Source organism: Brachyhypopomus gauderio, chromosome 15 (assembly GCF_052324685.1).
Source record: "Brachyhypopomus gauderio isolate BG-103 chromosome 15, BGAUD_0.2, whole genome shotgun sequence".
Classification (NCBI taxonomy): domain Eukaryota; kingdom Metazoa; phylum Chordata; class Actinopteri; order Gymnotiformes; family Hypopomidae; genus Brachyhypopomus; species Brachyhypopomus gauderio.
Genome location: NC_135225.1, coordinates 13,611,610 through 13,628,107, shown reverse-complemented (window position 1 = coordinate 13,628,107; position 16,498 = coordinate 13,611,610). Strand labels below are relative to the sequence as shown.

The window sequence follows — 16,498 nt, the reverse complement described above, 5'->3', positions numbered from 1 at the left end:
ATGTTAGCTGATTGCTAGTTACACCTGCACCCTGTTAAATCTCCTTGTTTATGTATTATTTAAAGCATCTGTTGGTAATGCGTGTGTCATTGTTCCTCCTTTGTTCTATGTCTGGTCCCTGTAGTCGCTGTACATGAGAGTCATGTCGGTTATTGTTCATGATTATTGTTAGTGTTCATTGTCGTTTATCATAGTTTATCATCGTTTATCATCATTTATCATTAGTGCTTTGTTTTTGTTTACAGTAAACATCTGTTTGTGTCGAGACTCGCTCTTATACCCTCGTCCCGGCGCACTCGGGTCGGTACAAATACAGGTACCACCGAGCACATTGCAAATGTTTAAAAAAGCTCTGAAAATGAACACTGAGAAGCAAAACAGTGAAAAATAATACACCACTAGTTTGGATATCCTGGTGAACGCTATTGGTTCAGTTGTGAGGAAGTTGCGTGCTAACACCCAGACACTGTCTAGACGAGACTGTCCCTCTGAACGTGTCAGAGACATGAGAGGATGTGTGAGCTAGGGGACAGATTTCCAGCAACAGAATTCAGTTGCTGAGGCTGGACCGAAGGTGCACCAGTCAGTTATATCAAGAGCTCTGCATACCACTGAACAGCTCTGAAGAAAATGCTTCAGAGCATGTCTGGAATTTGCTGGAAAGCATCAGAGTGACCCAGCTGAAGTGTGGGATACGATCTGTGGTCAGACATTTCAGGTTGAGGGTTTTGTTTGGCACAAACCTGGAGCTGCCCACTTCTAATCCAGCACCATCCCACCTGAGAAGAATGGGCTGAGATCTCTCAGCAGGGACTGACAACTTATTAAAACTGAAGGACGGCGAGAGCATATAAATGGTGCAATATACAGGGACAACATGATGATCTGCTTCAGTCTGCAGAAACACTAAAGCTTGGGAGAAAACACCTGCCAGCGGGATAATGACCCCCAAGCTCAAGGCCAAAGCTGCACTACAAATGTGAATATTCTACAATGGCCAGGTCAAAGTCCACAGCAGAAGAACGACCCTGAACAGCTGCTGTGTAAGCAAAGTGCTTCTATGTTCATTCATTCTAAAGGGGTTCTAAAGTTCCAAGAGTGCATTTCAGTTTTTTCTCTTTGAGGTTCTTAACTTTGCTGCTATAGCAACAGCTGGAAATACAAACATTATGTCATTACTGTAAGATGCCTTGCCCCTGTAAACAAATCCTTAATTCTGATGATCTAAAGGTATTGAACAAAACAACCACCAAGTCTTCTCTTGGGTTCTCCAATATTAAGCCGATTGCATCTCTTTCAAGTAATAGTGTAGACAAGTCCTGCAGAAAAGCATGAGGAGCAATGGGTGATGACATCACGTAGGGAACGTTAACCTCTCTCTCTCTTCCCTCTTACTTTCTTTCCAAGTATTAAACCTCAGTCATAAGCTGTCATTCTGCATATCATAAAACTACATATACCACCTGAGCTGCTGGACAATTAATGTGTCCATAATGTATAAAATGAGCATGATATAACAATTAAAGTCCTATTATTTGTCATATTCAAAATAATATGTTAGAATGTTTCATAATTCTTAACAAATTATGAATCATAACAGTTGGCCAGTCATGGCTAAAGAGAACGTTCCAGACCTCCTGACTATATAAACATATGGTAAAGCTGTTTGGATAAAACACTTTTACAGGAAGGAAACACACAGCTTTCTGATACCAGCTTTGATGGACGTCACGACACAGTAACAGTCCTCCATTCAGTCCTCTATCAATCATGCTATTTCAGCAGGACGCCTCCCTGATTCTACAGAATCTTATTGTAGATAATAAGTTCTGCTTTCCATCTTCTCCCTAAAATTCCTATAGACAACAGTCCTACTGTATCTGTGCCCAAGCGAAATTCTAGCTCAATGATATTTTCAACCAATTGTTCTGTCCTTACCTACATATCATAAAGACTTCACATTTTCTACAAATCCTTGAATGTTTAAAAGGACAACCCCTACTTGCTAACTCCTTACTTTTCTCCAATAGAAAGTATTACACATAATGGATGTTTACACACAGACATCCCTAATGAAGTTGGGTGGAGAACTTTAAAGCATTGTCTTGATGCAAGTATGGGTACTAAAATAGGACATCCTATGCAAACCACTTGGGCTGAATGGCTGAGGAGCATTTTAACAGTACTCTGGACCTGTTCCCCTAGTATTTCTGAGATGCATAGATGACATTTTTGGTATTGCTGCATGCATATTTGAAGAGCTCATACTGTTCATTTATTTTTTCTCCACGTTTCACCCATCTGTGGAATATACATGGAGTATATCACCTCCTGGCATTAGGTCATTTCTTCTGTACAAAGCCTGAACATTCTGGTTTAATTACCACCATCAATTATAAACATACTAATTCATTATTTGCAATATAACTCTGGACATCCCAATGCATGCAAAAACCCCACGCCATAATCATCCCCCACGCCTTAAGAGAGAAAGGAGAGAGTCAAAGTCAAAGTCAAATTTATTTATATAGCGCTTTTTACAACACACGTTGTCACAAAGCAGCTTTACAATCGTATGGGTCCAGATCCCTAATGAGCAAGCCAAGAGAGAGAGGGAGAGAAAGGGGGGGAGAGAGAGAGAGAGAGAGAGAGAGCAAGAGTGAGAGTGGAAGGGGGAGACAGAGAAAGAGCGGGAGAAAGAGTGGGAGAGAGAGTGAAAGAGAGAGTGGGGGAGAGAGTGAAAGAGAGAGAGTGGGAGAGAAAGAGCGGGACCGGGGAGCATATAGGTTACTACTGTGATTATTGCTGCTGTTCAGAAAGCCATTTGCTGAGGGCTGTTGGGAGGATTTTGAGACAGGCTCTGTAATGGAAGTAATATCAGCTCTTATATCCTGGCCTCATCAAACCTGCCCTTTGACTGATATGTCAGGACTTACGAATCCCACTGTTAAACAGGAACTGGTCAAGCTGTGGGCTTGTCTGGACCATCTCGTCATCTCATATACAGACCAAATATCAAACATTTATAGGTGGATAAGGAGTGGCTGTGTCCTGTCTGCAGGGTGTATGCTACTGTCCCAGTGTGCCTCACAGGACTTGCCTTTCATGTGTACACATGTGTGTTGTGTGTGTGTGTGTGTGTGTGTGTGTGTGTGTGTGTGTGTGTGTGTGTGTGTGTGTGTGTGTGTGTGTGTGTGTGTGTGTGTGTGTGTGTGTGTGTGTTCCCTCCAGCATGCAGTGAGTCCTCTACGGAGGGCTTCTGCTTCTGAGCAGTTAACTCACCCAGCCCCCAGGAACCCTAGCTGGGGGACAGTAGGACAACAGCTATATGTCAGATGAAATGTCTTTTACAGTTTTCAGTGAAGCACTGACGTTTGAACACAAATAGTCCATCACCAGCTGTTTGTGTGTTTGTTTCTTTGCTTGCATTGCCCAGCTGGACTTCTTGGTCCAACATGTCACCTGTGTTCTGATTTCACTCTGATGCAGCCATGCATACAACTACAGCATAGACACACAAAACAATGTCTCCATCTCTAGCATCAGAGGACAGGGCATAGCAGTAAGACAGGGAGAGAGCGTGTGTCTCTGAGAGTAGAGGTATGCATTAGGTCTTCCTCCATCTGTCTTTGTCAGCAGCCCATATGAAACCCTTCTTCACGCCTTTCTTCATTCCTCCATCTGCCTGTTATTTTGTCAGCATCATACGTTAACCAAAAGCCTGAAGTGAACCTTTAATATGGTCCTGAAACTCCCTACCAATGCCACACACACATTTGAACAGCTCAGCTGGGTTATGTATATAAGTATAGGTATCTATCTATCTATCTATCTATCTATCTATCTATCTATCTATCTATCTATCTCTTGCGCGCTCTCTCTCTCTCTCTCTCTCTCTCTCTCTCTCTCTCTCTCTCTCTCTCTCTCTGTATGTCCTGTTCCCATATTTGCTGTTCCCAAAACTGCACTGTACTCTTCTGGACAGAGATCTTCTTGATGTTCCTGGGACCTGCTGGAGCTTTTTACCCAGGTTGGGGGTCAGAGCCCCTGGTGCTCCGATTACGCTGGGAAACACTGCCTTCCACATTCTCATAGCTCTTCTCTCAGCCCTTGTTATTTGGTTAGCCATTACCATTTTGTCCTGAAATCTAGAAGTTCCACAGGATCTAAGCTCGGTCATTCTCCACAACCTCCGGGTGTTTGTCCCAATTCAACCTCAGAACTTCCAGCCCATACTGGGCACAGATGTTTTTGTCTACTATGCTGTCAACTTGGTTATGGTGTTCCATGTATGCTCTGGTAGTAGCATCCTGCAATCTTGCACCCTGCTGTGCTGGATTGTGTCAGGGGCGTCTTTCATAGGTTGCATCTGGGGCCCTGCCTGATATGGTAGATCTCAGCCTTTTGATGTTGTGTTCAGAGCCATAGGGGCTGGATAGCTGGATAGCTCACACCATAGGCTTTGGTATGGGTCAGGGTTTGAATCCTGACCAGGGTGTTTCCACTGAAGTCCTTTAGGCAGGGTCCTTTATGCTACCTGTCTACCTCAGAAACAAGAGTCTCTGTAACTTGGGCATCGCCTGGGTCAACAAGGCCAGCGTCAGGTCCTTGGGCATCCTGACAATCTTATAAATATAAACATATAATATATATTATATTATATCATATATAATAAAATATATCATACAATTTTTATTAGGCATTTTTATAGGCATTTCTTTGCCTATAAAGGTTTTCCTGGAAATCATATTTTATAATAATGCATTGGTCTTCTATGTTTATGCTCACATACACTTTCGGTCAGTAAGTAAAAGGTTATGCTATGACACCTGTGTATGACGTTAGGCTAAAATAATTTAATAGGACTACTGTTCTGAGCAACCTTAACTTCAGCCACTGTCCCACTGCACAAGTGTACTGGCTCTGTGCACCATTATTTGTGTAACGTCGGGGGTGTGCCATGATCAGGGGGCGGACGCACAGGCGCAAGAGAGCGGGACTCACAGCCACTAGCGGAAGCCATACTGGCTAACCGTGTGGTATTCGCACGAAGCGCTTTGCTCTTACGTGGCATGTTAATAAAGCACCGACAAACAGACTACAGATACTCACGAAAGGACACTTGTATTACACAAAGCACATGAGGATGAATACATACAAAGAACCAAAACATACGATGAGACAATACGGAAACGAAAACCATAAGAATACTACACAACACTCTATACCAGGAAACACAGAACACGTAAGCTACTAGAACTGAACACAATCACACAGGGCGACACATAGCTAGACTGCAACGTAAGGAAATGTAACACAACCACAACTAACCGTGCACAACACCAGGCAAACCAAACATCCAAAGGGAAACGTGAACATAACAAAAGCGAACCTCACACATAGACACAAGAACTAAGTACACACAGCTACTGTCACACAGAGGAAGATAACCAAACAGTAGCACAACCAAAACTTAACTTGACATCAATATACAAACAGTAGAACTCACAAGAACCAGATGGAAACATAAACCACACGCACCACAAGACTCTGATTTCCACACAAACACAGAAGCACACGAAAACCCTAATCCCTACAACAACATACAAACAATAGCATCAGCAAGAACTTGATAGAAAACACGAACCACAGAAGCATATAACTCTGACTCCAACAAACATTGACCCACAAAGAAAACCCAAAACACAAGGACTTTATACAAACCTAAACGAACACTCAAACAAGCAACAGCTGAAACCAATGAAACAAAAACAGGCAGGACTAAACATAGAAGACCAGAGGAGGAGGAGCCAGGCCAGACAGACAGGAAGGGGGCGGAGCTAGGTGTGACAGAACCCCCCCTCTAAAGCGCCACTCCGGGGCGCTTAAAAACCATACAAGAAAACAAAACAAGTCACGTAGAAACAGGGGCAAAACCAGGACGGACAACACGGAAACCAGGACACCAGCTAGAAAACATGGAGGCAGGCCCAGATGCAGAAGCTGGTGAACACCTAAGACCAGAACAAAACGTAGAAGACACGGAAGAGGCAGGGGACACAGGGGCAGTGAAAGGAAGCGAGACACTGAACACTGTCGGCACATCGCTGGAGAATGAACCAGATCCTGCTGGATGCATGTCGGGAGGCGAGGCTGTGGAAACAGAACCAAAACCGGGCGTGTGCATGGGAGCGGATGAGGAACCAGCCAAACAGTCAGAGGGGGTAGAGGTACGTACAGTAGCAGACCTGGGGGGAGACACCGGATCGGAGGAACAGGAGAACACAGAGGTGAGTACACGAAAAACCACAGATACATGAACGGGAACGAGTTGAACGAACTGACAAGGAACCGGAACCACACAGGGTACAAAAACACACGAACCTGAAACAGACACGGGTACAGAGACAACAGAGGAACAATAGGTGGTCACAGGAACTGGTACGAATACATAACCAGGGACAGGAGTCCAGAACAAAAGTCTCATGTGGGCCATGTGTCCCAGGAGTTCCCACATTGTGGGGGTTATGTCAACCCCTGTGCCACAGTCATAGTCCCCTTGGGTGGCTCTCTCCAGCAGTCCCTGTGGCTGGGTAGGGGGAATGGGCTGCGCAGGTCCTGGCCCAGGCTTAGTAGTCCAAGGATCGGGCAAAGACCCCTTGCAGGACACCGGGATGGGCGGCAACGACCACCTCCCTGCAGCGGGAACAGGTGGCGACAACGGCGGCGACCATCTCTGGGCAGCAGGAACAGGCGGCGGCGGCGACCCCCTCCGGGCAGCAGGAACAGGCGGAGGTGGCTGCGGCGACCCCCTCCGGGCAGCAGGAACAGGCGCCGGCAACGGCGGCGACCCCCTCCGGGCAGCAGGAACAGGCGGAGGCGGCGGCGGCGACCCCCTCCGGGCAGCAGGAACAGGCGGAGGCGGCGGCGGCGACCCCCTCCGGGCAGCAGGAACAGGCGCCGGCGGCGGCGGCGACCCCCTCCGGGCAGCAGGAACAGGCGCCGGCGTCGGCGGCGACCCCCTCCGGGCAGCAGGAACCGGCGTGGACGACCCCTCCAGGGTCGCGGGTGCAGGAACCGGCGTGGACGACCCCTCCTGGGTCGCGGGTGCAGGAACCGGCGTGGACGACCCCTCCTGGGTCGCGGGTGCAGGAACCGGCGTGGACGACCCCCCCTGGGTCGCGGGTGCAGGAACCGGCGTGGACGACCCCTCCTGGGTCGCGGGTGCAGGAACCGGCGTGGACGACCCCTCCTGGGTCGCGGGTGCAGCAGCCGGCGTGGACGACCTCTCCTGGGTCGCCGGGACAGCAGCCGGCGTGGACGACCTCTCCTGGGTCGCCGGGACAGCAGCCGGCGTGGACGACCTCTCCTGGGTCGCCGGGACAGCAGCCGGCGTGGACGACCTCTCCTGGGTCGCCGGGACAGCAGCCGGCGTGGTCCGTTGGCGGGCAGCGGGTACAGGCGGAGGCAGCTCTGGCTCCCTACGGGGCAAGGGAACAGGTGCACACCTTTCCCGGGCCTGCGGTATACTCGCCAACCTCTCCTGGGCCTCGCACTCACAGGCAGGACCCTCCGGGGTCTCGGTGACGCTCACAGGCCGCTGCTGGGCCTCGGTGACGCTCACAGGCCGCTGCTGGGCCTCGGTGACGCTCACAGGCCGCTGCTGGGCCTCGGTGACGCTCACAGGCCGCTGCTGGGCCTCGGGTACGCACTCTGACCGCTCCCGGGCCTCGGGTACGCACTCTGACCGCTCCTGGGCGGCTGGCGTAGGCGCAGGCTGGGCGGCTGGCGTAGGCGCAGGCTGGGCGGCTAGCGTAGGCGCAGGCTGGGCGGCTGGCGTAGGCGCAGGCTGGGCGGCTGGCGTAGGCGCAGGCTGGGCGGCTGGCGTAGGTGTAGGCTGGGCGGCTGGCGTAGGCGCAGGCTGGGCGGCTGGCGTAGGCGCTCTGAGGTACTGTTCAGCCCTACGGGCTGCTACCTCCTCAGGGTCGGACCAGTCATGTGTCCAATGCTCAGAGTTGTGCTTGCCAAAGCGAGCCCTGAGCATGCCAAATAATCCCTCCAGAGTCCCCATCTCATGGGGTCTCTGGGTCATAAGAAGATCGGCCCATTGCAGGGCCTTCCCCTCCAGGTACTGTAGTAGGTATCTAACCTTGAGAAATTCGGGAGGTTGTGGGCCAAGCAAACAGTCAAAAAACAACCTGCTCTGGAGGACAAAACCTTCCAGAGGGCCCTCCCCATTATACTCATGCGGAGGACTACTCCCAGATGGCAGTTCAAACGGCTCACCCCGTTTTAGGCGCAAAAGCAGATCCCCAGGTACAGGGAAGATCTCCACTCCATACTCTCTTGCTGCGTCCTGATCTGGTGGGTCAATCTGTAACGTCGGGGGTGTGCCATGATCAGGGGGCGGACGCACAGGCGCAAGAGAGCGGGACTCACAGCCACTAGCGGAAGCCATACTGGCTAACCGTGTGGTATTCGCACGAAGCGCTTTGCTCTTACGTGGCATGTTAATAAAGCACCGACAAACAGACTACAGATACTCACGAAAGGACACTTGTATTACACAAAGCACATGAGGATGAATACATACAAAGAACCAAAACATACGATGAGACAATACGGAAACGAAAACCATAAGAATACTACACAACACTCTATACCAGGAAACACAGAACACGTAAGCTACTAGAACTGAACACAATCACACAGGGCGACACATAGCTAGACTGCAACGTAAGGAAATGTAACACAACCACAACTAACCGTGCACAACACCAGGCAAACCAAACATCCAAAGGGAAACGTGAACATAACAAAAGCGAACCTCACACATAGACACAAGAACTAAGTACACACAGCTACTGTCACACAGAGGAAGATAACCAAACAGTAGCACAACCAAAACTTAACTTGACATCAATATACAAACAGTAGAACTCACAAGAACCAGATGGAAACATAAACCACACGCACCACAAGACTCTGATTTCCACACAAACACAGAAGCACACGAAAACCCTAATCCCTACAACAACATACAAACAATAGCATCAGCAAGAACTTGATAGAAAACACGAACCACAGAAGCATATAACTCTGACTCCAACAAACATTGACCCACAAAGAAAACCCAAAACACAAGGACTTTATACAAACCTAAACGAACACTCAAACAAGCAACAGCTGAAACCAATGAAACAAAAACAGGCAGGACTAAACATAGAAGACCAGAGGAGGAGGAGCCAGGCCAGACAGACAGGAAGGGGGCGGAGCTAGGTGTGACAATTTGCATCATGTGTTTATGACAACAGCAGTTAAATTGCTAATGAAAACACCATATGCACTCAGCATAAATCTTCAGTTATCTGTATATGGTTGATGGTAAATAGGCTGATGGTAAATCAGTTTATGTAAACATAATGTTTAGTTATGGGTTTATAGAGGAAATTTCCTCCTTAAGAATATAATGTAGTGTGCATGTGTAATGCAAGCATTTTCATTTGTTTATGGGCTTGTGAATATTGGTTCATTTTATTGATCATTTCAGCTGGTGTAACATGTATCCTTACATAAGAAACAGAAGTTCTTGCTCTACCTAAAATACATAGCATTGAAAATGTGACGTCCAAAAATCTCTGATCACGTGCCTCTACTGCGCGCCTCTAAAACGAATGGATATGCCGCCATCTTCTGGATAGGTTTTGTAACTTTTATTACCAATAGCGACTTGTGTGGAGTGTAGAGTGGAACTACGAGCTCCAGAGCACGCGCGCGCCCTAGACAAGCCGCCTCCATTCACTGAGATAGAAGTTCCATTACACTGACGTTACAAACCTTAGCCTTCACAAAAGGCTCTGCTATTCTCTTGACGTAGTTTGATTTGACCAAGAATATAATGTAGTAATGTGTATTCAGGTGGACTTTGTATCGGTGGGGTTGTACCATTGCCCTTCATGCCTGCACAATGTTAGACCTAAATTTGTAGGCCTACAACTGAAAGAAGCAAAGACCAGTATGCCTTTTTAACCCTGTTATTTAACGGTGAACATTCATCAACAAATAACTGGTACATTTATTTCCAAAGTAACAATAACTTCTTTACGTTTAAAGTTAGGTAGCCTTCTAGTGTTCGGTGCAGCATCAATCGAATCTGTGAGTCAATTTAACGTTTTAAAAGAATCTAAAATAATCTAACGTTTAAATCTTTAAGGCATCGTTTTACATTATTTATTTATTTAATTTTTTATTTATTTATTATTATTTATTTAATTTTTTGTTACATTTTGGTAATTTATCCTAATTTGATTAAATTGTTTGCAGGTGAACATTCAGTTATAGTAAGAAAGGGAATTGGTGAAGGCTTAGATCAACCAATGGTCTCAACCATAGGTCAGAGGTGCGTCTCATGAACCTTTACTGTAATTGGCAAACATTGATAGATGCTAAACACTGCAGTATCACAAAGTCTCATAATGGAAAGACAAGGCCATGTACAGGGTGAACAGCCAAGAAAAAGCATAAGACTGTGTGGTGTAAGGCTGAGGGGACAAAACAGGCCAATAATTGTGGACCATGTTTTACATGTAAGTCATGGTCTCACAATGGCTGAAGCTGGTCGCTAGGTGCAGCCAAATATTGGAAGAACAACTGTGTCTTCAATCGTTCAAACATTTCATAGAGAAAACATGTATGTAATTCAGAGGGGGGGGGGGGGTTGTCAGAGGTTTCATTTTCAAACCTCAACAAGAGGAGGCTGTATGTGCTCAGGTTGTTTTGAATGTGTAGAGTAAACTTCTAATTTTGTCTGTCTTTTCTGGATTTCAATCAGATTTGTCAACAAATTGCAGTGCGAACAATATTGCTGTACAAATTTGATTCCAGTCCAATTTCTTTCTATCAGTCTCCCACATACAGTGATGTGTAACTTTGTGTTCTGTGTAAGTTTGTATTTTGTGTGTAACATGTATTGTTTCATTTGATATACCACAGAATGTGCAACGTTCTTGAAATCAAAAACTTAGCCAGCTTCCATCAGAATATACTTACAGTCTGCAATGACTGTGACTTATAGTTGCACTGACAACATGGCTAAGTATTTTGACTGCCTTGTGATGGCACACAGACTAGATCAGGGGTGCCCACAGTTTTCAGCTTGCGAGCTACTTATAAGATGACCAGGTCAGAAAGATCTACCGGGGTGGCGGCGAACGTAATTTGTTGAGCGGGGGGGGGGGGGGGGGGGGGAGTGGCGAACGTAATTTGTTGAGCGGGGGGGGGGGGGGGGGGGGGGGTGGCGGCGAACGTAATTTGTTGAGTGGATTGCAGATTGGCTACCGTGAATGTCAATCAAAATACAACCGTCAGTGCAGATGTGCGATTCATCTACTACTATTTTATGTGACGCGATCTACGCACATTCCTTCGCGATCGACCGACACTTCCTTCGCGATCGACCGGTCGATCGCGATCGACGTAATGAGCACCCCTGGACTAGATACTCTGATGGCACTGACAAATTGATTGACCTAAATATTTGCTTTTGAGGCAAAAACAAAGAATTTTAAGTGAAGTGTGTGCTTTTGCAGGGATTTCATTGAGTTTTGCTGTTTGCACTAACTGTTTTGAGAAATGCCCTTGTTGTGATGACAATGTAAACCAGAAAGTAGTGAGAAAAACTGTAATATAATTACCCTACTCATTGTCATGTAAGTAGTGAGGAAATGTGTCAAATATAGCAGCCTGAATTATTAGGGCAGAATTAGGATTAGGGTTTAACTGTGAAATGTAAACTGAGAGTGCAACGCAGGCGTCCATACACCCTAAAGTCTAGAGCCTAGACCCAGTCCTAACGTTACTTCTAATGATCATTTCTAGAAGCTCAGCGACCAGTTAGCTAAGCGACCAATTAGCTTAGTCCAAAGCGAAGTCATTAACTTTTCGTTCCTATTCGGCCTTCCATTTTACACAACATTGCCTGTTCGTAGTTTTCAAATGTCGGGATTCGTTTGGTCTTCCATTGTTTTTAAGTTAATCAAGTTCAAGTGCCCTACAACGTTCTTTAAATTCTTCTTTCTCATTTTGCCACGAGCTGGCGCTGTTTCTCTGAGCAAAAAGCTTGTTATGCATTGATTAGACATGACACAGGGAACAGTATTACGTGAACATTCAGTAATACGTAGTTCAGATGCCTTTAATTCGCAAATGCATGATAGTTTCAACGTTTTTTCCAGATCACTTTAAGCAGTCAGTGGTCACATTTAGCAATAAACTGTAACACCGCCAACATACTGCCAATAAGATTTAAACATTGCTGTGACTAAAATTTCAAAATAGGCTACAAAATTATCAAAACAGGTGGAGACAGGTCTGACAAAATGTCTTTTTCAAATATAGTTTTTATTCTTTGTAATATACTGTAACGTTGTTCTAGTACTGACTCTTTTTCTGTATTTTTCTTTGTAAGCATTCCCCGCGCGTTTTACTGTGCACAAGATGTCGTGTTATAAAAACACCAAGAATTCACAAATTGTAGATTTAGCCTTTCACTTAATCCGGATATAAATGCAATAAGGAAAATAAATGTTCAGTCTAAAAATCAAAAAACGAATAAATTCAAACGAATAAATAGATAAGATAATATCAATAGAAAATAGATAAGATAATATATCAATGGCAGCAATAACTGATTGATCATGATAATACTTCACTTTTAATTAGCATACTTTTATTTGAAAATCGGACTTCTAAATAAATGTTTCTACTAGACTTTCTGTTGTCTTTCTTTTGAAGTGAGGTGTAGCATAGTTCGGTCTGAAGTTCCATAACAATTCATTGAACTGTTAGTGGCGTTTCAAAATGAAAAACAAAAAAATGTTGCGAGCACCAAAGATAACAATATCTTTGATAGCAAATATACCTTTTAAAAGAATAATGTTAACACTGTACTTTTTAATTACAATTATAGGTAATTAGAAGTTTCGTTGTATTGTTTTTTTTATGTAGAATGAACATCAACAACTTTTCAATAGTCATAGTAATAAATCATTGTCTATAATTGTCATACAGCATGTCAGTTGATTAGTAGGTCTAAATCAATTAACTATTCAAATTAAATGTTTCTTAAAATAAGATTCAAAACAATTATTTTAAGTGCATCTTAATAGTTTATTGTGGAAACTATATGTTTGTTAGAAATGTTGGACTATCCTCGATGAAATTTGAAAAAAAAAATAGAATGTGATTGTAATTTTGGTCGATTTTGGACTGCAACTAAAAATTTAGCTAGCCTGTAGTGTATATTAATTTAAATTTATGAACAGGTGGCAGAACCACCGTTTTATGTATATTCTCTAAGGCGAGTTATGGCTAAGCGATAAGGGAAGAATTTTTGCTTACTAGATACATTTGTATTACGTGTTTTAGTGTTAAATGCATCACTTCTATTATCAGAGGTGTTTGATCTCCTAAGCCTTAGCTTCATCTTCCACGCTGCTTAGGAATGAATTTTGCAATCTTTCCAAGGTCCTCGAGGGATGGCCACGCCCCCCGTGAAACTGATTGAGATTCCAATTGGCTGCCAGAGTTGAGGTATCCCGGTAAACAACGCCTTCGGCACACTATACCGGTATAAGACAGTACAGCTCTTCCACAAAATACTGGGACACTTGTTGCTTTTGCATTGCTTTCGCGTGAGGAAAAGATACAGGTAGAAAGCATTCTACACGGTTTGCATTTTCCCTAAGCGTGTTTTCGCCGGTGTTGGATTTGCCCGGTGTTGGGACGGGAGATATGAACTCCATCGACGCGCAGATACACCACACTACACATCCTGGCGCGAGTCCTCTCCAGCCCAAGAGTGCGCACGAGTCGACGGACATGGCCGTGTACTGCGACAACTTTGTTTACCACCAACAAAGTCTACCAGCTGCTCAGAGACCAGCGGGTTATGGCCTTGGTGATTACGCGCCAGCGCCAAACCCATATATATGGCTTAATGGCCCAGGAGTGAATTCCTCTTCGTCGTACCTACACGGAAACAACAACTCGTTCATCCCGCCATCCTACGGCTCACAGAGGCAGTACCTTCCCAACTCGCCCGGGTTCGCTCCTCCGGACCTCGGCTGGCTCTCTATAGCGAGCCAGGAGGAACTTTTAAAACTCGTGCGCCCACCTTATTCGTACTCGGCACTAATAGCCATGGCGATACAAAACGCACACGAGAAGAAGCTGACGTTAAGTCAGATTTATCAGTATGTGGCGGATAACTTCCCGTTTTATAAGAAGAGCAAGGCCGGGTGGCAAAACTCCATCAGACACAACCTCTCCCTCAATGACTGTTTCAAGAAGGTGCCACGGGACGAGGACGACCCGGGTGAGTGACAGCACTGTTGTGGTGCTCTTCTTCAAACTAGTGCACTTTCAAACCTGTTCGAAACTAGTTTTTCACATTACATCTAATAATACTACTAATAATACGTAATACTAGTACGTTTCACTGTTGTCATTTATGTATAACATATGCATACCCTATCTATAGCGCATATTGTTTAAACCGAAATGTTTATAGGTTACATCGTTTTGGTTCGGTTTGAGCCATGTCCATGGATGCATTCGAACTTTTATGTGGTTTTATGTGGTTATGTGATTATAATTATGACTTTTTTCCAAAGGAAAAGGAAATTACTGGACTTTGGACCCAAACTGTGAAAAAATGTTCGACAACGGAAACTTCCGTAGAAAAAGAAAGCGTAGGTCAGATTCTAGCGCTGGAGTCTCTGTCAGCACCAAACCCGAGGATGGTCGACCACTTACAGGTACTAAGTCCTCCGACAGTCCGCACCTGGGCGGCTCTATATCTCCAGAATCAGACGCCGCAAACGAGAGCCGGAAAGGTGCGTCGCCAGCGAGCCTTGCGCCCGCACCTTGCTTCAACAACTTCTTCAGCAGTATGTCCAGTTTAAGTTCCTCACCAGGCCCTGTGGGTAGACAGGGGTCTCTTGGACTGGTCAACGAGATCACAAGTCGAAACATAAACGCCTTGAGCCCGTACCATTCTAGCCCAGCGCAAGACACCGGGGGACCAAATGAACACACAGAGGGCATGCACGTCAACCGAGGTGTATATTATAATTCATTTGGTGGTGGCCAGAACGCTCAGTTCAACGGACACTTCTACAACAGTTTCAGCGTGAACAGTCTTATATACCCGCGCGAGGGCACGGAGTTATAATAAACTTGCAAACTTCATGAAACCTTCTGGATCATAGGATAAATCATAAGCATAAAGACTCTGTTTTTTATTATTTTTATTAACTATTAAGGTCATTGCCACTGAAGTTAAAAATGTTGACATATATGCCAACCTGTGTAACCGTTATCTGTAATCAACTAATTGAAAGTATGGACCCATGAAACGCAAGTGTATTTTGGATTCACGTGCCCTTGACATTTGAGTCAAAACATTCTGGTTTACAATAACAGTTCATTTTATTACAGGACAATGATAGTTTATATAACAGTCCTGAAAGTCTGAAAATCTATGGTAAACTAAGGAGTTTAAAAAATCAGTTTTGCCCTCGTCTTTACTGCCACTGGCTTTAATTTTGTTTGTTTTTTTGTTGTTTATTTGTAAATTATATCGTTTTTTAACCTATTTATATTAAATTAAATACTTTTACATACTTTTAAATGATGTTATATGTATATATTTCTATGTGATTATAAATAAATGAGAAAGACCAGAGTACTTCCACATTAGATACTGAATGGCACCAACTCACCCATCCTTCAGGATTATTTGTCAGACTTTATTAAACCTCAACAAATTAGCTGCAGATATTTCCCCAGTTTTGAAGAAAACTACAGATTAAAAATATGTTCTCTTAACCCTCAGAACTCATTGTATTGTATTCTTTTTCTTGTGTTTGCTTATATAGTTTTCTATCACCTTCTGGAGCTTTTTTTGTACTGATTTTTAGATGTTTTATCTTCTCATTATAGCTACAAAATCTCAGACTTGTTTAGATATGTATAAATATCAATGTCCCCAAAACAGAATATCATAATTAGTAAATAAGTGGCATCACTCACAGCTAAAAGATTCTGACATCAGTATTGGCATTTAGGGATATCATTCCAGATACCATAGGAGTCATAGCCATTACACACATTACACACATTTGGCTTTGGAATGCAAGAAACATTTCTGAGAAATATTAATTTTGAATATAAACAATTTACTGTCTCCTGTATCAGGTTTATGCAGTTTAATGTGTTTTGAGATGTGTATTGATCAGGAGATGTCTTGCACAGATACCTCTGTCATTGTCTGTTTGAATGCTCGATGAGAACTGGAGAATTAAAATTATTATTATAATTACAATTATAAACAATTTAACTACAATTAAATGGCTAGTTTATTAAATAGCAGTGATATAGTATAGATTACAATTACACCATTTCAAGTAACACAGTTAAATTATATTGTCCTAATCCA

General features: G+C 44.3%; 1 protein-coding gene across 1 annotated transcript in view; it reads left to right on the top strand.

Moving 5' to 3' along the window:
- The first annotated feature begins 13,649 nt into the window (after positions 1-13,649).
- The window catches only part of foxi2 (forkhead box I2), a 2,937-nt gene continuing 88 nt past the window's right edge, over positions 13,650-16,498 (top strand). Inside the window, exons 1-2 of the mRNA XM_076974716.1 lie at positions 13,650-14,374; positions 14,673-16,498. The exon at positions 14,673-16,498 is cut by the window's right edge and continues 88 nt beyond it. Coding sequence (XP_076830831.1) covers positions 13,792-14,374; positions 14,673-15,232 — 1,143 coding nt within the window. The 5' untranslated portion in view covers positions 13,650-13,791 and the 3' untranslated portion in view covers positions 15,233-16,498. The remainder of the gene's footprint in view (positions 14,375-14,672) is intronic.